This window comes from Tympanuchus pallidicinctus, unplaced genomic scaffold (assembly GCF_026119805.1).
Source record: "Tympanuchus pallidicinctus isolate F22 unplaced genomic scaffold, pur_lepc_1.0 scaffold1, whole genome shotgun sequence".
NCBI classification, from domain to species: domain Eukaryota; kingdom Metazoa; phylum Chordata; class Aves; order Galliformes; family Phasianidae; genus Tympanuchus; species Tympanuchus pallidicinctus.
Genome location: NW_026294618.1, coordinates 100367628 through 100394673, shown reverse-complemented (window position 1 = coordinate 100394673; position 27046 = coordinate 100367628). Strand labels below are relative to the sequence as shown.

The following is a 27046-nucleotide window of genomic DNA, read 5'->3' as shown; positions in this document are numbered from 1 at the left end:
AACAGGCCTTCTAAAATCACAAGGACTTAAAAAGCACTGGCCAAAATGTCTTCTGGACTCCTATTATGTATCAACAGGAACTTGAAGCCTGGGTTAGGTGATGTATGACCCTGTTGGAGAAGATGGGAGAGGGCAGGCATAGCAGGAGCTAAACGGGATGAAATATGGCCTGCAGTGCTACTTATTGATCCTAGATGGAATGAGATAGTGAATGCAGGGTTTGGTCAATCCGTAATTAAAATTTATTAATCAAAGGAAATTTATGTCTACTTACAGATAGCTTTAATGGTTGCATTTCACTTAGCATTTTGATGACTTGTTTTGAAGAAGGTAGCAGCCGTAGTGTAAATGCGTGGATCCCTGAAAGATATTTGACTTCATCTTGCACTACTTCAAGCACTTGAATTCCACAGAATTAACAGAGCACACATCAGATAGATTTTAAATAACTTGTAGGGTTGTTGGCTACTTTGTGGCTGCTTCAAAGATGGCCGCTTGACTTCAAGCTACTAACATTGTCAGTGACTTGCAGAGAAATAAAAGGTGTACTGGTGGGATTTGTAGGTGATGATGATTTAGGGTGTTACAAATAAGGAGGAGGATGAGCTGCTAGACCCTTTTTGGAAGGTAACTCTCATAATGTTTGTGTTAAGGTGGGTAAGTGCAAGTAACTAGGAACAAAAGCCTGTTGTTGTGTGTAAGTGATAAATCTCTATCCTGGGAAGCTGTATTCCTGGGAAAGCTGTAGGAATCACTGCAGGTGAAGAGTTGAATAAGAGCTTGTCGTGTGGCCAGAAGAACCAGTGTCATCCTTCACTGCATCTGTGGGGATGTGGAGGAGGAATAGAGAGATTGTATTACGCTTCTTATTCCTGGTTCAGATCAGGTCCTGGTGTCCATAACAACATAATGAAATGTTAGGAACAGTTCAATGAGAAGTCCTGAAAGATAAAGGAGAAGAATTCATTTGTAATAAAGAACACACTGACCACAACTTGTTACTTAGTGAAGGAGAAGGCTGAAGGAATGCTTTTCTTGCACTAAATTTGTACATTCATTGGTTCTCTTTATACTAATGTATCCATGACTAGTAACTGGATACTGAAGCTGGAGAAATTAAATTGAAAAATTAAAATGTAAATTAACAGGGTAATGAGTCTGTAATTAGCTAATAAGCTTTATGGTCTTTTCTCAGTTGTTGAAAATCTTGAAATCAATATTAAATGTATTTCTAAAAAATACGCGCTGAAGCTCCAGCTACAAGAATTGAAGCAGGAATTAATTCAGGGAATCCTTACTGTGTTCATAAGGTCAGATAAGACAAAATAATTTCTTCAGGATTTAAAAAAAGAAAGCATAGACTTTGTGGTACTACACTTGAAGATTATATGAAAGCTTACTAATAGGGCATGTGCTGGCTTGCTGATTTAATGGTGTTTACTTGAGAGGAAGGTGTGCGTTATGTAGGCCAAATAATGCTTAGATGAAATCTTTCCGTTCAGAAATCACTGTAAATGGGCCACTGATTTTAGGGGGAGCAGAGTTTCATGTTTTCATCCTTCATGGAGTTAAGAGAGTTGATTTTAGGGGGAGCAGAGTTTCATGTTTTCATCCTTCATGGAGTTAAGAGAGTTGAACTGAGCTGATGAATTCTCAAGCAGTTTTGAGCCGTAGCAGCCTCAAGTTTGTTGTCTGGGTAGTAGTGTAGTAGTTGATGTCATCCAAGGGGCTGCAGCAAGGAGCTTTCAGATTCCATTGTGTGTCTTGTGTGTGGTTCTGTACTTCATGCCTGTCTCCTGCTTGTCTTGAGCGAGACAGTACGACTTTGCATGCTGCAAAAGGACGGTTTGGTTGTGCTCCTTGATGTGGCGTGTTGTGAAAGTTACAATGAAATGAAAATAAGGCAGCGATTATCATTAAAATTTTATTTATTTCTGTGGTCTCTTGTCTGTCGTAAGCCGTTGGCATACAGTGGGCCTAATGTGGGGAAATTACTGAGCAAGAGCTTTCGTAAACATGAGTTCTTATTTCAACCATTGTGAGTTCTGGCAGTCGGATGCGGCTGTGCAGCATGGAGAAGGGATTTTAAAAAGCAACTCTTAGTTCAGTTTTTTGCATCTGCAGAATGATGACATGGGTGTTTTTCTGCCAGTGGCTTCCAGGGTTTGGCGCTGCGCATGCCTCAGCCTTTAAAAATATCAGTTCACTCTTAACTTTTCTTGCAGCGGCGCTGCCAGACTATTTATAAATATGCTCTGCTCTGACGCTATGGTAACTGCTCTGTTTTCTTCCAGTTGGCTCTGCAGTCTGCGTTAGTGGCCAAGGAGCCTGTCCTACCATTAAACACTGTAACATCAGCGACTGTGAAAATGTTGGGCTTTATATTACAGACCATGCACAGGTATTTTCTGTCAAAGTTTCCTTACTTTGATGCAGTTGTTGACTGTTCCCGATTCCCATCTTAATTTACCTGTTCTGTTTCCTAGGGAATATATGAGGACAATGAGATCTCCAACAATGCATTAGCAGGGATTTGGGTTAAAAACCACGGAAATCCCATTATCAGGCGGAATCACATTCACCATGGACGTGATGTTGGCGTTTTCACTTTTGACCATGGCATGGTAACGCTTTATTTTCTTCATATTTTCTTCTTTTGAAGAAAGAAGTGTAGACCTTGAGTAGCTGAAGTCTTCAGGTCTTGTCTGTTATCAAGTAAATGTTTAAAAGAAACCTGCTTTTACATGTCAACAGATGTTTTAAAATCTGCCTATGGCAGCTTCTTTTGTCCTTGTGTGGGCAACTTCACTTTAAAGACAGTTCTAGCTGGAAGGGATGTAGGCAAACTTTTTGCAGATGATTTACAGTCTCTTAGATTGAGTGATGTTGACGTGATAAAATGCCTTTTAAAATAGGATGCACATGGAAGGCTTAGATTTACACTATCACATACATTTGCTTGTGAAACTGACAAAAAAGTGTTGTAGGATTCTGTACCTTTAGTAAGGTGCCAGAAGATACAAAAACATAATAGAATGTGGTGTGCACTCTTACATTGGCTCTATTCTAATGTTACAGCTCGGAAGCAGAGCATGCCCAGCTTGCTTCAGCATTCAGATGTTCTTTAATGAGAATGTTTGTGTGGAATGAAGGTGATACCTTCCATGTATGTGTAAGGTAGTGAGTAATCAGTGTGCATAGCCCTAGAAATAGAGAACAGAATGGATTTTTGCCATTGGAATAAAAAATTATTTGCTTGTTTGTTTCTGGCAAAATACTGCATGTCTTCACACAGTGCCAGATCATCCTTTTTCCTGCTTGAATGCCAAACTTTTAATTCTCTGCATCCAGCTGACAAAAATGATAGTTTTTTTTCTGGTCACTTTTTTCTTTAGTTAGGAATGCAAACGTGGGCTGCACATTGGAAGTACAGAATGTGATTAAAGTACAGTGAACAAAATGCCAGACCAAATGAGGGCTACTGAGGTTAATGCTGCTCGCTTTCAGATCAAGTGTAGTAACAAAATCAACGTGATTTTGGATTTCCTCTAGCACAGAATTTGATTATCTTGCTGCAGGAGTTGGATACTGCTCGGCAGGGATTGCATATGCCTCTTGTTATAGAAAATAATAAACTCTCTAGCCACTTGCTTTGGGCTTTCAGTTTTAATGGTGCTGTAGATAAATAGGTGCTGCTGTAATGGAAGCCTTCCTGTAACAGGCTTGATTTCAGAACGCTGCTGGAGAATGAGGTCAGCCAAACCAAATACATGTGTCACATGCTGTGGGGTAGTGCTGCATCTTCCTTTCCATACATTTTGTTCCCAGCCTTAATACCTGACAAGGTGCCTGACCAGCTTTGGCTGAATGTGTTAGGCCTCTTCTTTGTCAAGGCTGTAATTGGACTTGTTATGTTACATACTCACTCTTCGCAAGTAAATATCTGTTGTCATCTGAGTTGTTATTTTGTTGGTAGATGTTACTCAATTTTACAAGGAAGAAAAAATAATACTTGTAAAAATGCAAGCACTGAACACCAGTGGCTTTGAGTAGCTGAGAAAAACAACTCCCAGGTCATTGTTACAAACACAGCTTGGGTGTAAAATGTACCTCTGTTTTCTCATTTCGTTGTCTCACTTTATCTTTTGACCTTTGGATCCCCTGTTCCTTCCATGCCCCCCATGTATCTCACTATCTCACGCTCCGCCCAGATTTAGTAGGTTCAGTTGTCTAACTAAAATAATCATTTTCAGTTGTACTCACTGAATGCTTGCTCCAAATAAATAGTAGTCTGGCATTTTAAAGAAACTAAATGCATCAATTCAGCCACTAGGTTGCCTTAACTTTCCTCTTGAACGTGAGGTTCTTCTGTGTTGGAGGAGTGTTGGCCAGCTATCAGGTGCCTACTGAATAAAATAAGGTATTTACTTTGGGAAATGAATTTCTGTAATTTCAATAAGTAATGAATGTAACTATGGCAAGAAAAGAACATAGCAAGCTTTCAAAAAATTCAGTGTATTTTATAATGGAAAAAAAGAGGATAGTTCTAGAAGATGCAAATTTTGATCCCTGCATATTGTTAGGCTCACTTAATTATGGGTCTTTCTTCCTTTTGTTAGCATGTTCTCCTGCCCTTGTAGGTGCTTGTTCTGTTTGCTGATTGAGTTTTTGATATTGGTGATCTGGAAATAGTAGTAACAGAAGATGCACTGTGTATGGAAGAAACTAATGAGGCCTTTCTTCTTTCTACCCGGGTTGCTGGGGAAGTAGAAGTAGGAATAGAGGAGTAACACAGTACTAGTTGTAGCATTTGACTTGCAGTTTCCTGGTCTCAGCGTAAGCTGGTCAGGACATCTGCTGCAGTTACTGATTGCTGCTGGCACAAGCCTCCTGCCTGGAGAAGAGGAGACTTGGGGATCTCCCCAGTGTATGTAAATCCTTGAAGGTGCAGAGAAGCCAGAGCTGGGCTCTTCCCAGTGGTACCTGGTGACAGACAAGAGACAGGGAGCACAAACTGGAACGCAGGAGGCTTCCTCTGACTACCAGGAAGTATTCCTGCGCTGTGTGGATGCTGGAATACTGGCACAGTGCTGGAGAAGCCTCCCCAGCTGCTCTGGGAGTTCCTGCTGGAGCAGGTTTGGAGCAGACGGACCCAGAGGCCCCTGCCAGCCTTAGCCGACCTGTGGGACTGGCGTTCTTCTTGTCAATGGAAGGCCAGGCATAGAGGAATTCTGCTGTTAGGTACTTCTCTTGCATTCTCCAGTACATCCTGGGGTGCATACTTGCTCTGTGTTGGACGAAGTGGTACCCACACAGAACTCCCTTTTAGCAACATATGCGTGTGTTAGTAGGGTTGCATTCACACACATTTGTGTATGTTTTTGCTTTATTTTATATGTTCTAGGGATGTACTGGTGTGGCCATTTTGTAAAGGGTACTGACAAGCCGAAGATGTTACATCTTAATTTTATGTTATCTGAGGGTTTGGAGCTTCATCTAAGCTGTATTGATGTGTTATGTAAGCACTCCTAATCCATTTCAGTATATGTGTATGTCCATAAACCTCTCCAAGACATGAATATGCTCTGAACCATGTAATAAAGTGAATTCAGGTGGAGGAAGTCTGGTGAGGGAGAGTGCTTCTGTAGCTTCTAAAGGAGAGCTTGTGAGTTGGCTGAAAGTCTGCTAGGAGAAGCTTCTGATTTAAGTCCTGAAGTCTGGAATTAAGTGTATGGGTACTGAACAGTTTTAAAAAGAAAAATAATAATGAAACCAGACTACATTCACTCGATTCATTTGAAACAACAGTATTTGATCTGTTTTCTTACAGCTAAACTGTGTATTCCAGTGCTATGATAGAAGCAAGGTGGAGTCCAAAGACCTTTTCCTTTTTATGCAAAAAGTAGCACCTTAAAGAAAACACATGAATAACAGTTATCTTAGCTAAAAATATGAGGAGTGATCCTCTTATGTCACATAGTAACTGCGACTAGAGGCTTGGAAATGTTATGTGCAGTGTGATGCAGTCTTGGTGATACATGGAGTTTGAAAAAGAAAAAAAAAAGGGAGAAGTGCAGTAACACTGGCCTGTGTGCTTGAAAGTATTTCAACAAGCAGGTGAAATTTTTAACAATATCCAATCATTAAGAATGTTCCAGTTCCACTGTGGAAATGCTTAAGAACCTTAGTTGTGAGGTTCTCGATCAGGCTGCTGAAACAGGGGGTGAGATGAGATCACTGCAGAGTGGAAATAGCCTTTACGCAGCACAGTGTCTTCCAGATAAAAATCCTACATGCAGTTGAGTAGGTTTCCATAGAATCATGGAATGGCTTGGGTTGGAGGGGACGTCAAGGGTCATGTAGTTGTATTGCCAAGCACTAAATGAGATACAGCTCAGGCTGCCCAGGGCCCATCCAGCCTGGCTTTGAGGGATGGGGCAGCCACAGCTCTGGGCAGCAGTGCCATCTCCAACTCAGTGAAAAATTTCCCCCAACATCTAACCTAAATCTCCCTGTTTTAGTTTAAAACCATTCCCCTTTGTCCTGTCACTATCCAACCATGTATAAAGTTGGTTTCCCTCTTGTTTATAAGCTTTCTTTCAGCATTGGAAGGCTGCAGTGAGGTCTCTGTGGAGCCTCCTCTGAACCAGCCCAGATCCCTTAGCATGTCTCCATAGGAGAGCTGTTCCAGTGCTCTGAGCATCTTGGTGGCCTTTTCTGGATCCTTTCCAAAAATTCCACACCTTTCCTGAGCTGGGGACTCCAGGTCTGGGCACAGTACTGCAGATGGGGCCTCACAAATGGAGTCTCTGTGATGTTTCCCTTTTTCCAGTCACTGAAGGCTCCACTCCTTTGTCCCTGAGGACGGTTTCCCAGGGGATCCCATCCAGGGGATTTCTTAAATAGCCTGAAGTTTGTTCTCCTGAAATTTGGGGTTCTGACTTTTGTTTTTGGCTAGACCCGTCCTCCTCTAGATCACCATCTGCACCAGGGCATGCTCACTGCAGCCTTCAGTCCCAGGAGTTCCTGTGTGCTGGTGACTGTGGTCACCGCTTGTGACTGTGAAGTGGGACAATACGTCGCAGTGCCAGATTCTTACCCTGCACACTATTTTCCCGTGGGTTTCTGTGCCGCAGTGCCAACTCTGAGAGGTTAAAGAGTGCTTTGTTTTTCACTTCCAAGTTCTCAGCCTGTTTTTTGTCTTGCGGTGCCTGTGAAACTTAACCTCTTCTTCCTAAACCAGCCACGTTCTGCCGAGCGCTGAGCCTGCAGGCAGGAGCCCAGCAGCAGCCCTCCCTGCCACACACAGATGTCTCTTGCCAGGTGCCAGAGACGAGATACCAGATGGAATGGTGGTGGGCCGCTGTATGCAAACAACAGAGAACCTTCAGTTGACTGGAAGAATGAGCTGAAGTAATTTTACAGTGTTGAAACGGAGCCCTAAGCATAAGGCTTCGTTTTCCTTGTTCCCAAATGAGAAGGCATTCTTCAAAATATTTCAGATCTGGTAATTTTAAAGGAGTGTTTATACAGTCCAGAATGTAAACGAAGCTTTCGCCGGTCTCTCTGTAGAATGCATAAAAATTCCGTTGGCCTTTTGTAGCATATAGCAGATTTTTCCTTGGCCCTAAGAAGAAAGGGTTTATTTTGCGTTGTGAATGTGGATTATTTTATGCTGCTTTTGTGCTGTCTTTATAAAATCCACCTACTCTCAGACAGAGGCTATTCCAGACTTTGTTAGGCACATTTTTCTGACCTTTTTTTTTAATTTTAAGAGTATAGCATCAGTAAACACTTAAGAAAAAAACATTCTTTTTTTTTTTTTTTTTTTAAATTTTATTTTTAAAGGTCTATATTTTCTAAACAGCTGATAGGAAATACCTGCATTTCTGTAATGGTGTGATCTTTGAAAGAGAGCAGGAAGAAGGCCCTCCTGGAGTGCAGAAGAAAAACACTTGGAAAAAGAAAAGCAGTGAACAAAATCACATCAGTTAAAAAATATAACCCTAATTTATTTCAAAGCAGTGTCTGCTGGAGTAGATGGAACAAAAACAAGTACACAAGCTGTTTTAATTAGCCAAATAAGTACTTTGTCCATTCAGGTGTTGTTCCCTCTTAAATTACAGTGGTGTTGGGAAGGGAGGGAATATCAGAACATTCAGCCTTCACTTTACAAAGGATATTTACAGGAAACTTTGTATGTTCTGTGTCTAAAGGGTTATTTTGAAAGCTGCAACATCCATAGGAACAGGATAGCAGGTTTTGAAGTGAAAGCATACGCCAATCCGACAGTGGTTCGGTGTGAAATCCATCATGGCCAGACCGGGGGCATCTATGTCCATGAAAAAGGAAGAGGACAATTCATAGAGAACAAAATCTATGCAAACAACTTTGCAGGTGTCTGGATTACCTCAAACAGTGACCCAACAATAAGGTATTGGTGTTTCTCTGCTCAGTGGTGAAGCTTTGGTGGGAATGGGAAATGTGCAACTTTATTTTCTTTATTGTTACTGAACTATGAATGTTTATGTGTAAAAATGAAATGGCTGTCTGTGTTTGGCTGTGCGTGTACTTGAAGTGGGTATTTCTTGAAAAGCCACAAAACAAAGATTCTGTTTCTGTTTTGTTTCAACTCTGAGTGCTGTACAGTCCTAGACACTGTGTATTGTATAGCACTGTACAATTCCACAACTGTTATCTTGCTTCTTAGGGGCAATGCAATTTTTAATGGGAATCAAGGTGGTGTTTATATCTTCGGTGACGGAAGAGGCCTTATTGAAGGAAATGACATTTATGGTAAGCTGCTTTTCTTACTGCATCTTGGATTCGGAGAAAAATGAGCACAGAAGTTGCATTGACTGCCATTTCTGTTAACAGGTAATGCATTGGCAGGAATACAGATCAGAACAAACAGCTGTCCCATAGTTCGACACAACAAGATTCATGATGGTCAGCATGGTGGCATTTACGTGGTAAGCATTACCTGCAGGCAGGCAGGAAAACTTGCTTTCAGTTCATAGAGGCTTACAAGAGGACGGTATTTTGTGTAAAGTACATGCTTGTGCTTACACTGACTGCATTTCTTAAGTTAAAAAATAGGCTAGTTGTGTCAGGGTAAAGTGAGGAATAAAGTGCAGTTTTCAGCACATACGAGATCTCCTCTGGTTAAACTGATGCAGCTGTCAGTTTACTTCAACCATTTTGCATTTTGGTGAAGGAAACGTTTTCTTTTCCTACCAAAAATTGCCAGATGTTCAGCTAATGCTGCAAGTGGAGAGCTTCTTCTGCTTCTTCTACAGATCTAACCAGGAGAGTTCACACTGAGAGTACTGCTTTCCATTTAAGCACAAGCATGTGGTAAAGAGTTACCTTAAGAGATGTGTGCCAGCCCAGTGGATGAGGCTGGGTGTTGGTCTGAGGGGCAGCAGCTGCCAGCTCTGGTTTGGTGCTGGGGAGGTGCCTCTTCGAGCAAAAGGCAGCAAAGGTTTGCAAGTATTAATGCAGAACATTGAAGTGCAGTGGTTCACATGCAGAGGGTTGTTAATTTTACAACAGAGTGAAAATGGTGATGTAACGTGATTGTTTAAAAACAGTGCAGATACATACCTGGAGAGAAGGACTTCCCACAGTAAAGGAGCCGAGAGGGGGTGGTGGGTAGAAGCACCAAAAGGGTATTTGCACTTAGCAGCTGGTCTCCACTCTTACACTTCTTGTATTCAGCATGAAAAAGGCCAAGGTGTGATTGAGGAGAACGAAGTTTACAGCAATACTTTGGCTGGGGTCTGGGTGACAACGGGGAGCACTCCGGTCTTGAGGAGGAACAGGATACATAGTGGGAAACAGGTGAGTTGTACTCAGCGTGCAGGGAGGGTGGTGGAGGAAGAGCCACGGTTTGTATTTCATTACCTCCACACGAATAATGACATTTCTCCCGTGCTAGGTTGGAGTTTATTTCTACGACAACGGACACGGCGTGTTAGAAGACAACGACATCTATAATCACATGTACTCAGGGGTTCAGATAAGGTAACGTGTATTCTCGTTGCTCTGCCTAAACAGACGCTGTGTTGTGTTATTTCATCCTTTCTTTTTAACTGCTCTTGTTGCTTCGCTGCTAAAAATAACGTGTGGAATTCAGAATGTTGGAGCGTTCTTACGCTGCGGCTCAGCAGAAGGAACTGTCTCTAATGTAGCTGGGTATTGAGCTCTGAAGCGTGTGGAAACCTAAATCTGTTTGCTGACTTGAAAATATAGCATTTTGTTAAGGTTTCAATCAGTCACATCTGTGGGATGTTTCTGTAGAGGCGCTTCCATGGTTTGGCCTTGAGGAACAGGAAGCTGTGATAAATGATTTCTTTGTATCTGTATCTCTAGAACTGGAAGCAACCCCAAAATCAGACGCAACAAGATCTGGGGAGGTCAGAATGGTGGTATTCTTGTTTATAATTCTGGTAGGTCTGTTTCTGTCATCTATCCCCAGTTAGTATTTTTCTGTGATGTTTTCTTTTCCCATTTTATATCTTTTACTATTTTTAATTGTTTTTCCTACTCTCTAGGGCTTGGATTTATAGAAGACAATGAAATTTTTGATAATGCAATGGCTGGTGTGTGGATTAAAACAGACAGCAATCCTACACTAAGAAGAAACAAAATCCATGATGGAAGAGATGGAGGCATCTGTATATTTAATGGAGGAAGAGGTAATTTTTCCCTTTCTGGCATATATCAAGTGTTCTGGACAAGAGTTTGATTTCAGTTTAAGCAGTGCCCATTTTAAAATGCTCTTTAGAAATCCAGCTCTCATCTTTTGAAGTAATAAGCTGTAACAAACATACCGTGGTGTTTTTTAGCCTTAATTACATCACTAATACTAAACTCTGTGGGAGGCAGAGGGGTAATTAATCTCATCTGAGACGACTGTGTTGATTACTGCTTACGTCAGTGCTCCTGTCTCATCTGTAAGCTTTGCCATTTCACTGAAGGACAGTACTCAATTCAAGTTCCCTAGCCAACATCTTGCATGTGAACTTTCTGGCTTTTGTCAGTGTGAAAGATTGTGGGGGAAAAAAAAAAGAAATGTTTTTGAAGGAATCATTTTAAGGTATTCCTGTCCTGCAATAACAAAAATGCAAATTAAACTTTGTATTGGCAGGCTGCTAGTTTTAGCAGCAAGTGCAGAATAAAACTAGAAGAAAATCTGAAAGTTGAAATATCTCGTTTCTATAAAATCAATATGGCAGTTAGAGGGATTTTTTGTAATTGTGCACGCATTCCTACATTCCCAAATTCTGTTATGTGCAGAATGTTACGTACAGTATGCACTGAAAATTGCCCAGAGAGGTTGTGGCTGCCCCATCCCTGAAGGTGTTCAAGGCCAGGTTGGATGGGGCTCTGGGCAGCCTGGTCTGGTGTTAAATGGGGAGGTTGGAGGCCCTGCCTGTGGCAGGGGGGTTGGAGATTCGTGGTCCTTGAAGTGCCTTCCAACCCTGGCCATTCTGTCCTTGTGTGAAAAGAGTGTCCTCATGTGCTTATGCACTGAGGTCTTCCAGTACTTAAAGGCAGCTGACAGGAGGGAGTGTGACTTTTTACGTGGGCAGATAGCGATAGGACAGGGGTGAAGGGCTTTGAACTAAAAAAGGGGAGATCTATGTTAGCTGTTAGGAGGGAATTCTTCATTCAGAAGGTGGTGAGGCCCTGGCACTGCTGCCCCATCCCTGGAGGTGCCCAAGGCCGGGTTGGATGGGCCCTGGGCAGCCTGAGCTGGTGGGGGGGCAGCCTGCCCATGGCAGGGGTTGGGGCTGGGTGGGCTTTAGGGTCCCTTCCAACCGAAACCATTCTGTGCTTCTGAAGTGACATTAAGCTTCACTAGCCAACTTCAGTGCTATTGATGGATATTCCTCAGATGAAAGAATGAACATTCCACAGAATGGTTACAGGTTATGGAGGAAATGTTAACAGTCTGAAATCTCTGTTTTGCTGCTTCTGTAATAGGTCTTCTGGAAGAGAACGATATCTTCAGGAATGCCCAAGCTGGTGTTCTTATCAGCACCAACAGCCACCCTGTGCTAAGGAAAAATCGAATATTTGATGGCTTTGCTGCAGGTTTGTGTTGTTCAGACCGAATTTTGAAGTGTTAGAGCTTAGAGTGAGCTGTTCACTGAGCTAAATCTGTGTCTTTACCCCACATCACTGAAGGTTTTAACAAGCGATTGGAATGGCCTTCAGTCTGTTCTTGAAATAATTTTGGAATTGTAGCTAAAATACCTTTTGTTGCTCATGTGTTGAGAATCAGTGCATCGTCTTCCTTCTCATTTTTCAGTGAAATACTGTTTATTTCACTGTTTTATTTTAGAAGTGATGGATAAAGTTGTCTAGGAAGTATTTATAGTTTGATCTGATGGATGCTTTGTTGCTTTAAAACAAGGAACCGTATAACAAATAGATTTTAGAGGGACATCCATTGCATCTCAGGTATAACCCTCATTCCACAAACTTGGAAAGTGCTTGAAATGAGCATTTCTGACTCCAGAAGAAATGAGGAATGTTTAATATTAAATGATCACATGTCTACACATCTTCCGTTCCATTCCAACTAAAATTGTGTTCCTGAGTTTCCCCCCGTCTTTTTTTTCAGGAGAGGGAAGTTTTCTGAGAAGGAGGCTGTGAAGGTGTTGTTTTGTGTGCAGTGGGGGGAGGGATGGGTTGCTGTCGAGAGCAGTGCAGGAGAAATGAAGGCGTGGGTGAATGATGAAAGTGAAGATTGGGATGATTTTTAGGTCCTCTTCTTGAAAATTTGTTTTTTGAAAATGTTTCAGAAAAGGTAAAGTGCACGTCCAGGAGCTTCCATGTGTATGTGAAGATGGCAGGCTGAGCACCCAAAAATCCTGTCCTCTGGAGAATATCTGATAATAGTACTGTGTTATGGTCAGATACACTGATGTTATATTGTTCCTGCTAGAAACCATGTGTGCCAACTGTAGCTCTCCAAAAGGATTCAGTGAGGATTTGAACCTCAGCTTTATAGTGCTTCAGTCCCCATTTCAAACCATGTCAGTTTTCTTTTTGTCCTTGAGCTGATGGTTAAAAAAGCCCAAAAACACACAGAAACCCCCACAGCCCCACAGGGAGGTGCAGCTGCACAATGGCCAAGGACTGACTTCTCCCACTTTCCTTTTCTCTCCTCTGTTCCCTGCCCACAACAGGCATTGAAATAACAAATCACGCTACTGCAACATTAGAAGGCAATCAGATTTTCAACAACCGCTTTGGGGGTTTATTTCTCGCATCTGGTGTCAACGTCACGATGAAAGGTGAGCCGAGCCTTTGTTGGTTGTGTTTGGTCGCTTTGTGCTTCAATTCAGTGCTGGTTTGCCTTTTTATTGGACCGCTTCTTTTCAGCTTCTGGTTCCGATCTGGTCTGGCTTTGAGCTGAGTTTGTAACTGAGCACTTGGGCTGAGGGCTGTAAGCCAAGCTGAGCCCTGTGAGATTTTTAGATGGACAGCCAGAACATTCCAAAGGTAACTTAAGGTTTTCCAGTCATGTAGATGTGGTTCTTAGGTCTTCTGTCTCTGAGCTGTCACTGGTTCCGAGCGGGTGAGATGGTCACTGCACATCTCTACTCCATGTTCTAAGCTAGGATAATGGGAAGTCTTCTGTCACAGCTCTGGAAACAGATGTCCAGTAGAGAAGCACACCTCTCTCAGCTCTTGGGATCTGGAAGCGTGGATGTTCACAATCCCAAAGCACTTTTTCAGAAAATAGGAGCAGTTTACAGGCAGCCAGTTCCAGTGTCTGATGAAGCGTGCACGAGATGGGATCTAACCTGTCTCTAGCCATCCTTCACAAACCAGTTCACCAAGTGTTCTACAAGGGCAGGTCAGAAGTTTCATGCAGTCCATGCACAGAGGAGCAGTCTTGGTGGGCTGAGCGCTGCACTGCATTGTCTGAGCATCTTCCCTGCCTTTGAGCAGCTGTCTTGCATCAAGTCATTCATATGCAGAAGTGCCAAAACTAAAACACAGACATAGAACTAACTGTTCCTAATCATTTTAGGCCTTAAAAGGTGGGAAAAAAACGACTTGGATGTCTTTGAAAAGTCATTGACTTAGTGTGCTTGTTTTTTCTTTCCCCCCCAACAGATAACAAAATAATGAACAATCAAGATGCCATAGAAAAAGCTGTCAGTAGAGGCCAGTGTTTATATAAGATATCCAGTTACACCAGCTATCCCATGCATGACTTCTACAGGTAACAGTTTCCTTCCGGCCGCCCACAGCAGGGTTCCTCAGACGAGTCCCCTCCTTCCTTCAGCAGGGCCCCTAGAAGTCGCCATGTCGGTAACGCGCAGACGTGTCTCTCAGTTGCGAGAGAAGAGATGCAGTCAGGTTCCGTGGCGCTGAGGAAAACGGGTGGTTGCCACGAACCTGAGCCCCAAGGCGGCCCATGGCAGAGCTCCTTTCCCAAAACACAGCAGGGAGCTCCCAGTTGCTGTGCAGCTCCCAGCTGTTAGGCTGCTGTGTGCGTCCTTAAGTGCTGCTCTGCCCCACGCCCTCCCCAGCCCCATCCCAGCCCGCTGCGTTTCAGTTCATGCCCGGTGTGTCTCTCCCCAGGTGTCACACCTGCAACACCACGGACCGCAACGCCATTTGTGTGAACTGCATTAAGAAGTGCCATCAAGGACATGACGTAGAATTCATTAGACATGATAGGTATGTTTCCTGCCAGCGTGTCGAGCTCTGTTGATGATGCGAGCGCGAGAACTAAAGAGCTCTCTCTCTTTGTAGGTTTTTCTGTGACTGTGGTGCTGGAACACTGTCTAATCCCTGTACGCTTGCTGGAGAGCCCACACACGATACAGATACACTATATGACTCTGCTCCACCTATAGAATCTAATACATTGCAGCACAACTGAATTCCTTTCAGAAAGAAAGTCCTGCCATTCTAATATCATAACTGTTAAACCTTTTTTTTTGGAGGAAGTTATACTTGCCCATTTCTGCAGAAAGAGACTGTATTAAAGCGGATGTGTGAGGTGTTGACACTATGGAGCTCAACCTACCAAAAAAGAAAGTGGCAATATGTTGACTCAGGATAACAGAACTGGGCGTTTTAGCATTACTGTGTAAACAAAGACTTTGAAGGGACAGAAGTGAAGAAAAAATAAGCTGCAATTTTGTACAGATACCAACTTCCGAAAGCTGGTGTTTTTACAAGTAGCATTGAAACGCAGTCCAATTTGCAGTAGTACTATTCTGTAGACAAGCAGCATTCTTTGTTGCTGCCTTTATGGACATGGGTACCAATTGCTTTTGTAACATGGTAAAAAAAAAAAAAAAAAAAAAATGTGAGCTAGCACTTCTGCATTTCTTTTGATTTTTTTTTTAACATTTATTCAGATTGAGAAATATGATTTTAATGCTTTAATCTCATGTAGTTTGTTTCTAATTTCAAGCAAAAAAAAAAATCTTATTGTACTTGAATGTGTCCTGTTTTGTTAGCACACCTAGACTTGCTGTAACTGTACTCATGTCCCAGTATGTACGTTCTTTCTATGAAAGAGAAAACACTAATCTTAAATTATATCCAGCAATTTTTCTGGTGTCCTCTGAAGTTAGAATAATCTCCTTCCCTGCCCCAGCAATAGTCTGTACTCAAACCACCCTAACAAAAAAGCGAGTGTTTTAATGAGACTTCCTAGACTATAATGCACTATAAAACAGAGTACCCATGTAACTAAGTTTTGTGAGTGAAATTTTACTATGTTTTAAAGTACACGGTAGAAAGTCTCCTCAAAACAGTCTTGTATTTTACTCTGTTCATAGTTTTTTTTGAACAGTCTGGACATTACTTTACATAACCTGCTGGAAATCGCAGCAATTTCCTGCTCTAATGAAGCTGAGACAAGTATATATACAGCCCTATACAGTTTCATAGCTTTTTTCCATTTATGTGTATTGGTGACAGTGGGTAATCAACAGCCTGAAAGTGTATGCATGTACCATAACATCTAGACTTAATATATTGTGGAGTACTCAATAACCATTATGTAGAGGGTAGGTAAGAATTAAAGGGTTTAATTTCCTAGGAAAGACAATGGAAAAATGGTCATTTTTAAAAAATAAAGTTTATTAGATCATAACGTTGTGTGCTACCCCCTTTTTGACAAACCGCCAGTCCAGAAACTCCTCGAGCTCAGAGGTGACTGAGCATAGCGCTAAGCTTCCCTACCGCGCTCGCATCACGTGTGGCACCATCCACCACCCGGCACAGAAACCTGAGGGAAGCAGAAAGCATCACTGTCGTTGAACACAGCAATGAAGGGGCAAGAGCGCCTGGCCCGCGTGCCGTCCTTGCGTGGGTCAAGGCTGCCGTCAGCCTGCAGCGCTGTGCCCCCGCAGCCACCAGCACGGCTCACTCGCAGCCCTTGGCTTTGGCTCAGCTCACACCCTGCCCCTCTGTGGCCACGCTTTGCTTTGGGCGCAAACACAGTGACCCAGACTCAGACTACAGCATCCAATCTGCTGTCTTACAGCCAGACTGAGTGTCCCTCCCCCAGTGACTGTAGTGCATTTAATATTCACAAAACTGGGTTTTACTTCCCCCCCTCTGCTCTGCTTTTGTGAAGAAAAGCAGCAACCGAATTCTAAAATGGCTGCCAAGAAAACTATGTCCAACTTCAGAACAGACAAGAGGCCTCACCTGAATATTCGCAGTGACATTGTCTTTTCTTCAAACTCTCTTGCTTTTCTGTGCCCTTTCTGAATAACTTCCTCTGGGATGTCAGCAAGTCTGGCTGCATTGAAGCCATAGCTTTTTGGACACGCTCCTTCAATGAACTTATACAGAAATGTAATTGTTTCCTGGCTTGGATCTTCGCTCTCATTCTCCACCATACAAGCCTAGAAAAGTTAAATGACTGCCAGTTAGTTCACGTCACACAAGGCTGCACGAAACTACCTGCTCTCAGGGGAGCTCTGGGTCTGAGCAGAAGGCTGCAGAGAAGCGTTCACAGCACGAAGTCTGCCAGCCACCAGGACGAATCCCATCCGCTGGTGCTCAGGATTCGCACGTGACAGCTGATACAAACCATGTGTCCGAGCCGCACGGCCGCGCTGCCCGAGTAATCCTCCACCAAGGAGTGGTAATGCGTGGAGAACAGCGTGCGGCACTTGATGTTCTCGGCAAGTTCTCCAACAACTGCACTTGCTATCGCTGTTCCGTCAAACGTAGCCGTGCCTCGGCCTGGGGTGAAATGGAAAAGCTCCGTCATCCCCAAGAACCAAGAAGCTGAACAGCCTGACGTCTACCTGCCACTGAAGAGACCCCCACGACTGTTAAGGTGGATCAGAGGCAAAGCTGTTGTTCCTAAAGACTTACAGATGCAATTCACTGATGTGCTGCAAGCTAATACACAGCAAACCCTCTTCCACACAGCGAGGGTGGGAGGAAAGAAACAGCAGTGAGAGCCACCAGTGGGGCCAAGTGACTGCAGCATCTGCCCCCTAACAGCCACTATCTCTTCTGTACTGCAGAAAAAGACATTTCTGCTCTGAGACTTGCTGCTGGCATGCTAAAGATTTGCTGTGGGTAATCTAGCGAAGGCCAGCGGGAAAATTCAGCTGGAAATAAATAGGCTAATAGGGATTAGAGGATGGGAGGTGGTGCCCTGGGAACAAGGGCACCCAAGGGATCCATGTTTTACAGGGGATGACATGGGTAGTGTCTTGTTACAAATCAGTGGCACTACACTACAGCTCCCTCTGCGTACCCTGCTCTCATCTGCACAGCCCTTCTACTGCCCATCTCAGCCAGTTCCCATCTGTTACAATGCAGACAGATTACCGAGTTCGTCCACAAGAACGAGGGAGTGCTCTGTTGCATGCTGCAGGATGCTGGAAGTCTCGCTTAATTCAACAAAGAAGGTACTTTCACCTTTAAAGAAGAGAAAAAATAGCTATGAAGACATTGAAGAGGCTGAAGAACACCGCTGAAAGCTTGTTTGATCTGCACTGGGTCTTAGGCGAGCTAAAATGAAATGTGAAGCAAACTCATCAAAAACGTAACCAAGGTCTTTTGCCCCTTCTTGCTCTCAAACGCACAAAGGCAGCCCTCGCATATATATGTGACTTTTCAATGTGGAATAAACAAAAAAACAACAGGAAACCTTAAAAAGAGTTAAGAAACGGCCTTATTGTTTTGGTGGGTGATGACAAAGTAATGGATTATTCAAACAACTAAGGCTGTAGTCATCCAAACCAACCTTTCTTAGTAAAAACCTCACCGCTGAAAACCAAGTGTCTGCCAGGAGTGCCAGCACAACAAGTTACAATCCATGACCTGAAATCCCACTGTTTGTTTTAAAACAGATTACAAGCAGAAGTACATAATTCAGAGCCTTGCACACTATATTCCCATGGGTATCAATCCAGATTTACCAATTCTCAGCAGGGTTCTGCTCATCACACGCAGCAGTAACTACTGCAGTTTCAGAGTAGAGAGGTGTTTACTTCTTGTATCCTTGGGTCACAACCACATAACCCTCCACGCCCTTGTGCTCTAAAACAAGATTCATACAGGCATGGTTGAACACCATCCACTAATATTCTCTGCATTTCCAGGACTTCGTATGGTTTTCCTTTTGTACTGAAGTTAAACAGAACAGGAAATAGATGCAAGAGCCTCCAATTGGAGAAGACTTGTTTTTTCTTTAATTAAGCGTTCAGGTTGAATGATTCACTTCCAAATTCCTCGTGTGCAACAAAATTCAGTAGGCCTTTGGTTCTCATATTCACTGACCCACATCTTTCAGTACAAAGATCACAGAAAATCCGCACCTTCCTTAGCTGAATTGTGACACTACACCTAGTAGCAAAGAATGATTATTCTTCCAGCCCTGCGACTCTGGGCACCACCCCAGGCACACATCCCCAGTGTAGCTGTTCACTTTAATGAGGAAATGCAGCACTGACAAGTGAACCCGAGTGTCCAAGAGAACAGACAATACACACACGGAACAAACGAGCGTAGCACACAATCCCTCACCTGCTCTGAATGATGGCAGACAAAGCACTCTGCCCAGCTCTCCGTGAACGTATGACACGGCATCCCTCTCCCACCTGCATCCAGGTGTGCTAAGAACCTCCCTCCATGGCAGAGCACTGGAGTTCACAAACTCACCTGACATGATTCTGTCGGAGGCCCCGAGCCGTGTAAATACTCTGTCGATGGGTGTGAGCCTGCAGACCTCAGCAGGCACGTAGCATCCCAGCTGAGCCATTATAACCAGGAGACCAGCCTGCAGAACAAACATTGCCACACATGAAATTCCACTGCGTGCTTGGGGTTCCGGTTCCACAAAGAGAACAAGGGAACAAAGCTCAGACTCGAGTACATAAAACTTCTCCCACTGTTTTAGCAGCTCCAAGTAGCAGCACCATAATCCCTGATTACGAGACTAAAGTACTCAGCCTTGAAAGCACAGCAAGCAGTGCTTATAAGGCAAACTCCCTACTGCCACCCCAGCTGCCTCCTAACTGTTTTCATCTTGTTCAACACAAGGCATCTTTTGTCAGATGATGCCAAGTCCTGGGCTAAGATCATTATGATGCTCTATCACATTTTCCAACCATCTCTCACAAGAGCAATAGAACTTATTCCCCAATAAAGTAAAAAAAAAATAGACAATCTACTACCTAAACATAAGCATTTTCAACCCGAATTATAACTTGGCTGCAGTGTTATTGCAGCACACCCCTCAGATCACAACGGGGACCTTTATGAACAGCCAAGTCACAATTCCTTTCATCAAAACACAGGCACCCTGGAATACTCGGTTTTATGTAGCTCGGCAGTCACCTGTCTCATGAGTGTTGATTTGCCACCCATGTTTGGGCCAGTGACTAGCACACAGGAAGCTTCACTACCACCATCTTCATCTTTACTGCCTATCACGATGTCATTAGGAATAAAATCGTCCCCAAAGAAAGTTTTTGTAATGCAAGGATGGCGTGCATTTTTCAGTTCCAGGAAGGGAGGAGCACTATCCACAGGCAGTAGAATTACAGGTCGGCACAGTGGTCCATCACCATCTTGACTGTAGTTAGCAAGGGACATCAAGACATCTACAAGATTAAAAGAAATTCCACAACAGGAATGATGAAAGAGCTTGAGAACAGTGAGACCCAGCACCCCACCTGTTCTGCCATATTAACGCTGTTCTCACAAACCAAAGTTTTTAAACCACAAATGAAGGGCCGACCACAGCCCTTTTTTTTTTTTTTTTTTTTTTTTTTTTTTTTTTTAAACAAATTTTGGCTTACCATGACCAGATTTCATCCTTTCCTACGGGAGAGTGATTTTACTTTATGTAAAACGTGCACGAAAGGCTCTTACCCAGCACAGCGATGCACTGTACGGCTGTCTGCCAGTCCTGGCTGTTCTTGTCAAAGTTGTAAAACAAACGCCTCATGCAGTCTTTCAGAGCCGCGTCTCTTCGCTCCTCAGCGTTGATCAGCTCAGCCAGCATCCTCTCAATCTCCTTGGTCCAGTAACGTTTGTATCCCTTCCTGGTTGACTTCAGCTCGTATTCTTCAGGCAGATTACGCGATATGGCGGTTTCTGGGATTTCCATCTGATACCGATTTTTGCCCGTCCCCCAGTACAGCACGGATTTGACTCCGAGCAGTTTGCGTTGCTCGTTGAGGTACGCACGGAAATCTTCCTCAACAGTTTTAATATCCTGTAGTGCTTTATCGTAATCGGAGTCAAAGCCTGCCTTTGGAGTAATCACTCCTGTCTTGCGAGCCTGGTTATGATCGAAAGCAGTATCCCACCTTGTAAGCTCCGCGCTCAAGTCTGGGAAGCGTCCGTCCGGATGTTTGGCTCTGCGGGTGACTAACTGCTTAAGGACTTGAGATTTGAAGTCGCTGGCAACCTCTTCCATGGCATCGACAATTTCATTCATTACTTTAAACCCCTCCAGCGCAGACAAAAAGTCGGCGATTTTTTTTTTGCTGTATTTAATTTCTTCATAAAAGATGGCCCTGCTGTCAGGATGGTTCTGACTTTTAAGCGGCGATCCAATGCTGTGAATTTTGCTGAGCAGCCTTTCAAGGTCGGGAAGTTTCTTCAGATGCTCACTAATTTCAGTCAGTTTAGCCGGCACCGCCAGAAGGTCCTCGACAGCATCTAAACGATCATTAATGGATGAAGGATTACAAAGAGGAGCACAAAGCCACTGCTTCAGGAGCCGCTTCCCAAACGGTGTACAACAGGAATCAATCCTCTCCAACAAAGTACCTTCCGTGGTTCCGTTGGTTCCATTCTGCAGGACTTCCAGATTCATCAGAGTGACTCCATCCAGCACCATGCGCTGGTCAGTTCTGGCAAAGAAACTACTGGCACTTGCAGTTTTTGCATTATCGGCATCCACAGGGACATACTTCTCAAAGTTTGCCAGCGACAGCAGCTCCTGATCAATCAGACACTTTTTGAGATAGAAGACAATTCCCCCAAGAGCTGACAAAGCTAACTCGCTGTTCTCGCCAGGAGTTAAGCCCAGCGAGTCACTCTCTGAAGTCAGAGATTTGATGACAGAGGGCAGAACACACCCATTCCCAAGGTTTTGATTCTCCTTGAAATACTCTTCTTCAAGAAGAACTTTTAGTGTTTTAGATGCACTCCAGAACTGGGAGCCAGAGATCAGCCCCTCCTGAATGCAAGAAATGAGCGAGCCTTTCAGTATCTTCTGAGTGTCCACAGTCAGGTTCCCCTTCTCAAACAAGACCTGCACAGGAGTGTAATGTGCCACTAAAGTCCTAAACCTCGAGCAGTGCCGGTCATCTGAGAACTGGCCGACATAAAACTTCCCAACTGACGTGTCAACAAAACAGACCCCATAAACACGTTGTCCAGAGGAGTCTTCTTTTTCCTTAACACACAGAAGGTATTTGTTGTGGTTCTCCGACGGATCGCAATCTATAATGCTGTAGGTCTGAGTGCCCTTGGTAAGGATTCTGCAGATTTCCCGCCGCACAACCTTGTCAAACCTGGTGGGGTGGGCCGTTGCCTTGCAGCGCGCTTCCATCATTTCAGGAGTTTCTGTTTGCTCAACACGGGCTACCTTGTAGCCCTTCTGAACCAGAATAGCAGAGAACCTGCCAAATGCAGTTTCTGGGAAACCGGAATGAGCCCATGAACCTTTCATAAATACCAGGCCCAGCTCATTCACACCGATGACTGCATCCATGTGATACAACTCATAGAATTTTCCAACTTTGTAGCAAATCACCGCATCAAAGTTTTGACTTTTCAGCTGCCACCACCTCCGCATTCCAGGCGTACATTTGTTAAGGTAGTCCTCAGGTACGTACAAGGTGCATGGGTCATAGTCAGGGTCATTCTGTCGTCTCCTGTGTGCATCTTTCTTTTTCCCTTCCTGCAGCCACTCAAGCTTCTCATGTTCCCATGCTGCAAAGCCAGGAGTGCCTCCACTGCAGGCGTTTGCCTGAGACTCAAAATTGTCAGGTGCTGCAAACAATGTCAGCTTAGACTTGGCTTCTAACGAAACTGGTGCTGCTCTTTTGGGTGCTTCAGAATGTTCATTTTCTAAGCTACTCCTTTTAGAAGGCTTGCTAACGTTTCCTCTCTTCCGTTTAGAAGGGACTTTTATAGGACTTTCTTCAATGCTCTCTGCATCTGTCTCTGCATCAGTAGCTTCATTTTCATCCACCCCACTACTAGCTTCCTCGCTGCTTGCTGCTTCTTTCACATCAGGCTTGAACTCTACATCAGAACCATCACGATCGCTGTCCGAATCCAGCATTCTTCTTCTTTTGGCTTTTATGGCACTACCTCTGTTTGGTACTCGCTTATTGCCCTTCACATCCTCCTCACTGTTGCTGTCATCACTGTCGCCTGATGCACTTCCACTCATCTGCTGAAAGAGAAATCATTTAACCTATTAAAAGTTCTGCCCACAAAGTGAAAATATCACTGCTGCAAAGAGAAGCACACAAATGCAGTAGCTATGATACTTCAAGCAAAAGACAGGACAGTCACAGCCACACAGCAGTGTCACTTCACAGGATATTCTTTACTGGGAAGTAAACTATCTGCCCGTGCTGTAATTGCTCCTCTCTCTGTAGTCCTTACTGCTTCATTTGAATATGCATAAGCGATCCATGTTAAAAAAATAGAAGCTTCAAACACAAAAGGTGTAGAGTACGTGACACCCAGCATAAAGAAGAAACACCTCCATCAGCTAACCATGCTGTTTAGTTCACGCATGTTTAGTAAAAAGAAAGGGAACTCCATTATTTGTCTTTTCAGCCTAAAGCTTTAACAATACCAGTGCCTGTGCTAGAAGAATGCAGCAATGGAAAGACTGTACTAAGTACAGAGTGGTAGTTTGCCCCGCAGTGTTGTCACCTGTTGCTGGAGAAATGTCATGCTGGAGAAAGAGCAGACAGGTCACACTGACAGAAGAGGTAAGGAACACTACTCCCATCAGCAGTTTCCTCATACCACAGAAATTTATTCCAATGCACGTGGCAGTATTGAAATTGTATCTGAATGATAATACATTATGAACGCAACACACTAAAAGATCTCATTTTAGTTATCCCAGCAGACTAGCATTAACAGTATAAGAATTTGTATTTTGGTGCAACTCCACAAGATCAGGCTTCAAAACCCAACTTAGTGTCTTAAACCAAGCGCTCAAAAAGTTAACAATTTTTATGTGAGAAATGAGAATTTCAACTGAATTTAGGACGGTTTAGAATATGAACAGAGGATAAAAAGAGAGTACTTTGCCAGACAGCAGGTAAACGGGGGTACCCAGGGAATGGCCACTGAGAAGAGGTTATAAATATATTAGAGAATTTAAGAAACTTATTGAGGTCAGGGAACACTGAAGAGACATTAGATTTGTTTTTCTTAGTAGAAAAGGTAGAAGAACAGCATGTGATCTAACAGCACAGAGGCAATACAAAAAGGCATAGGCATTTGTTGTATGTGCTATCAAGGAGCAGACAAGCAGTGGTTACTCTACCACAAGGTTGCAGATACTCCGTGCTTAGCTCCAAGAGACAGCTTCTAAGTTCTACCATTATTTCTGAAAATGACAGCAAGAAATATTTTACCTCCATTTCCTCCTCCTCTGCCTCCTCAGCATCTGAAGGTTCGCTGCACACTGCCAGCTCAAGTCGCTTAGGCTTATCTTTACTCATGGCATCATCTGCCAGCTCCATTGCTTTTTTAATTTCAGGCTTCGTACTATAAAACATACCTCCCTTCAGCACCTCTCTGTCTGATGAGCCTGCAAAACAGCCATCTGTCAGAAACTGAGCTGGTCCAGAATTTAGCCAGTTAGCATCCATCTTTCGCTTTTAAATGCATCCAAGCTACTAGATATCATTAGATTATTAAATATTACATACAATATGTACATTTCATATACAAAGTATTTTCCCCCCCCTCTCACATCCCTTTAGCAGTGCAGTTCCTCTTTTCTTGCAGAAGGCAACTACCTGAAAACAAAGACAAAAAGCAAAGGCAACCAACCTACAGACTGGTTTCTAGAAAGGATCCTCAGAGAAGTTGGGATTCATCCTAATGCTACGCTGAAGGAATAAATGGTGAATACACAACATACCATATACTCAGCTTGGGGAAAGAGAAGAGTATGCCACAGATGGGGAAGGATGATTCCTTTTTCTGCTTTTTTAGCTGTCTGCATGAAGCAACAGGTTCTGCTTTAACACATCTTTACACCTGTTCTTGCAAGTCACTTGGGAGGCTGCTATTAGCTGAAGCTTCAGCTCCAAATTAACCGCAGGCCAAAGGTAGCTCACTTGTGGGCTCTCAGTACCCAAGTATGAAGTTTCAAGGAGCTATTTCTACCACGCAAATGCAACATATCAACAAACTAGATCTTCTTTTTAGTTTGCAAATGCAGCAAGACAACCTAAAAATACTTTTAATGCATTTAATAATGACAACAGTTGCAGGAGCAAATCCCATCATGCAATTTAACTGCATACTCATGTGCAACATCTTCATTTTCACTTAGTCTACTTATACATAAATCACTCAATTTCTCGCTTGCCCAACTGTTACAAAGCCTGGCTTTGTGGTGTTTATATTTATTCAGTTGTAAGCAATACTTTTAACCAATGATTTTTTTATTTTTTTTTTAAGTGCTATTCATCTTAATTTAATAGCAAAGCAAGCATTTTAAATATTCATACTCTGTTCTGAATTAGCCACCTTTCTTGGAGACAGACTAGTACTCCTGTGCTTAAACATTTTGCACTATTCTTATTTTACTGCAATTATTTTGGTAAGTAGTGTAATTCTTCTAATCCACATCTGCTTCTATAAACACTGCAAGTTGTTTTAAAAATACACCTGATTCTTTTAGAATGCCTTCAGGAAAGATGCACGTGAACCCATTCACCTACGCTGGACTGTACTAACACTGAGATAACATTACCATTTTAAAACTAATTATGGCTTAAGTGAAATAACCTTAAGACAGAGCTCTTGTGCCTAATCTTCCTATTCAGGGCAAATGTCAACTCTCAAATACTTGCTTACAAACAAGGTTTGACAGTCCTAACATTTTTCAGGATTTCAAGGATTTGTCTTTGATTTTCTTTATATACATGTGGAGAATAAAAGAAAAACTTCAAAACATAAGCAAGCTTGCAGCTTTCACTGTAACCTAGCAAACAAGATGGCTCAGGGCTTTATAGCCACAGACACCCCAAACACCCCAAACCCACAAAAACTTACTTTCCCTAACATTAGGCAGTACAAAACATGCTTTCACTCTCAACACTGCTCTTAGTTTTGTTACTCATTTCCTATGGAGAACACCATAGCCTAGATTCTGAACCAAAAGGAGCGGCATCTCTTCTTCAAAGCAACTTACTGACATCTCCTACCTTTGTACGGCCTCAGGTACTTGATGCTGACCCAGCCCCTCGTGGGACTGACATCAAAGAACTGCACGTGGATCCGAGAAGAGCTCCCTTTCCCTCTGACGATGGTTCCCTCCGTGGGATGGTTGTAGATGAGGCACGGCCACCAGGGATAGCCTTCCATCTTGGCCCAGACCAAGTCCCCGGGAGAATAAATATTGGAGACACTGCACAGACAAGATACGAAGGGGTTAACGAGCACCATCCTCACAGAGGAAGGCATGCAGTGCAGCAAGCAGCGTGCCTGCGGAAGGGCCTGGGAAGCTGCCGGGAGGCGTGACCTAGTTCAGCCCTTCAAGTCCTTCTAACGGTGCCCACATCCCTCTCAGCCTCGTTTTTGTGCTTTGCTCCCCCAGGCTCCGCTTTGCATTCCTTCCCTACCCACCCGACGCCTCCTGTATTTCCTAAGGGCGAAGGAGCGCTCAACCAGCCATTAGTTAAAAGAAGATCCCGGGCCATACACTGGAGACGGCCCCGGGCTATGCACTGGAGACGGCCAGATTACACAGCCGCTCGCTTCCCGCAGCAGAACAGGGCAGGGCGCACGAAGGAAACGAGCTGAGCTGCCCACAGCCTCGCGCACAGAAAGCCCGGCCGACGGGAAGCCCGCCCATGGCAGAGCGGCCCGGGCTCGCCCTCCCCCGCCGCCGAGCCCCAGCACACCAGAGGACGCGCCGCACGCAGATGATCGCTCCGCTCCCCGGCCCGAGGCGGGCCCAGGCCCCGCAGCCCCCTCGCTTACCCGCGGCCTTTGGCGGCCGCCCCATCCGCTTTGCCATTCTCCTTGCTACGCTCCGCGGGCCCGGCGGCGGCCTCGAGACCGTTCCGCTCCCTGGAAGAACGGCATCGGCTCTCCCCACCGGCGGGCGGAGGGGTGGCTGCGGCCCGCGGCTGCTGGGCCTTGGGGAAGAATCGGAGCAGGGTGCTCTGGCGAGACATGGCCACGGCGGGAAACACGGCCCGCCGCCGGCGCGCGCCAAGACAGCGCGCCACTCCCGCCCACCGCGCGCCCCGCCCACCCGCGCTCCGCACCAACCGCGTCAGGCGGGAGCCGCCAT

The 27046-nt window shown here is 44.1% G+C and overlaps 2 protein-coding genes across 4 annotated transcripts in view; one reads left to right on the top strand and one right to left on the bottom strand.

The window, feature by feature from the left end:
- Nucleotides 1-16141, top strand: part of FBXO11 (F-box protein 11) — a 65155-nt gene extending 49014 nt beyond the window's left edge. For both annotated transcript variants that reach the window (XM_052682154.1, XM_052682143.1), the window contains exons 10-23: nt 2295-2401; nt 2487-2624; nt 8217-8434; nt 8711-8796; nt 8878-8972; nt 9721-9843; nt 9941-10026; nt 10375-10451; nt 10557-10700; nt 11992-12102; nt 13203-13310; nt 14140-14248; nt 14611-14709; nt 14785-16141. In XM_052682154.1, coding sequence (XP_052538114.1) covers nt 2295-2401; nt 2487-2624; nt 8217-8434; nt 8711-8796; nt 8878-8972; nt 9721-9843; nt 9941-10026; nt 10375-10451; nt 10557-10700; nt 11992-12102; nt 13203-13310; nt 14140-14248; nt 14611-14709; nt 14785-14914 — 1631 coding nt within the window. In that variant the 3' untranslated portion in view covers nt 14915-16141. The remainder of the gene's footprint in view (nt 1-2294; nt 2402-2486; nt 2625-8216; nt 8435-8710; nt 8797-8877; nt 8973-9720; nt 9844-9940; nt 10027-10374; nt 10452-10556; nt 10701-11991; nt 12103-13202; nt 13311-14139; nt 14249-14610; nt 14710-14784) is intronic.
- MSH6 (mutS homolog 6) lies at nt 16108-26982 on the bottom strand. 2 transcript variants are annotated; one of them, XM_052682090.1, is made up of 10 exons: nt 26731-26982; nt 25953-26155; nt 24147-24322; nt 20395-22939; nt 19858-20123; nt 19180-19297; nt 17845-17934; nt 17090-17244; nt 16702-16901; nt 16108-16276 (listed from the first exon to the last, which is right to left on the bottom strand). In XM_052682090.1, exons 1-10 carry the CDS (start codon nt 26925-26927, stop codon nt 16195-16197), a joined length of 4032 nt encoding a protein of 1343 aa, XP_052538050.1. In that variant the 5' UTR covers nt 26928-26982; the 3' UTR covers nt 16108-16194. The 2 variants fall into 2 exon arrangements, with proteins under 2 accessions (XP_052538050.1, XP_052538059.1); XM_052682099.1 differs by having other exon boundaries at nt 20395-22936.
- Between the last annotated feature and the right edge of the window lie 64 nt (nt 26983-27046).

What these genes read in the sequence shown, in the direction of transcription:
- MSH6 (XM_052682090.1), bottom strand. Translation starts at nt 26,927, where the DNA reads ATGTCTCGCCAGAGCACCCTGCTCCGATTCTTCCCCAAGGCCCAGCAG. An exon ending in GTACCTGAGGCCGTACAAAG is followed by an intron (nt 24,323 to 25,952) that starts GTAGGAGATGTC and finishes GCTGTTTTGCAG; the next exon opens with GCTCATCAGACAGAGAGGTG. An exon ending in CTCCGACAGAATCATGTCAG is followed by an intron (nt 17,935 to 19,179) that starts GTGAGTTTGTGA and finishes TCTTCTTTAAAG; the next exon opens with GTGAAAGTACCTTCTTTGTT.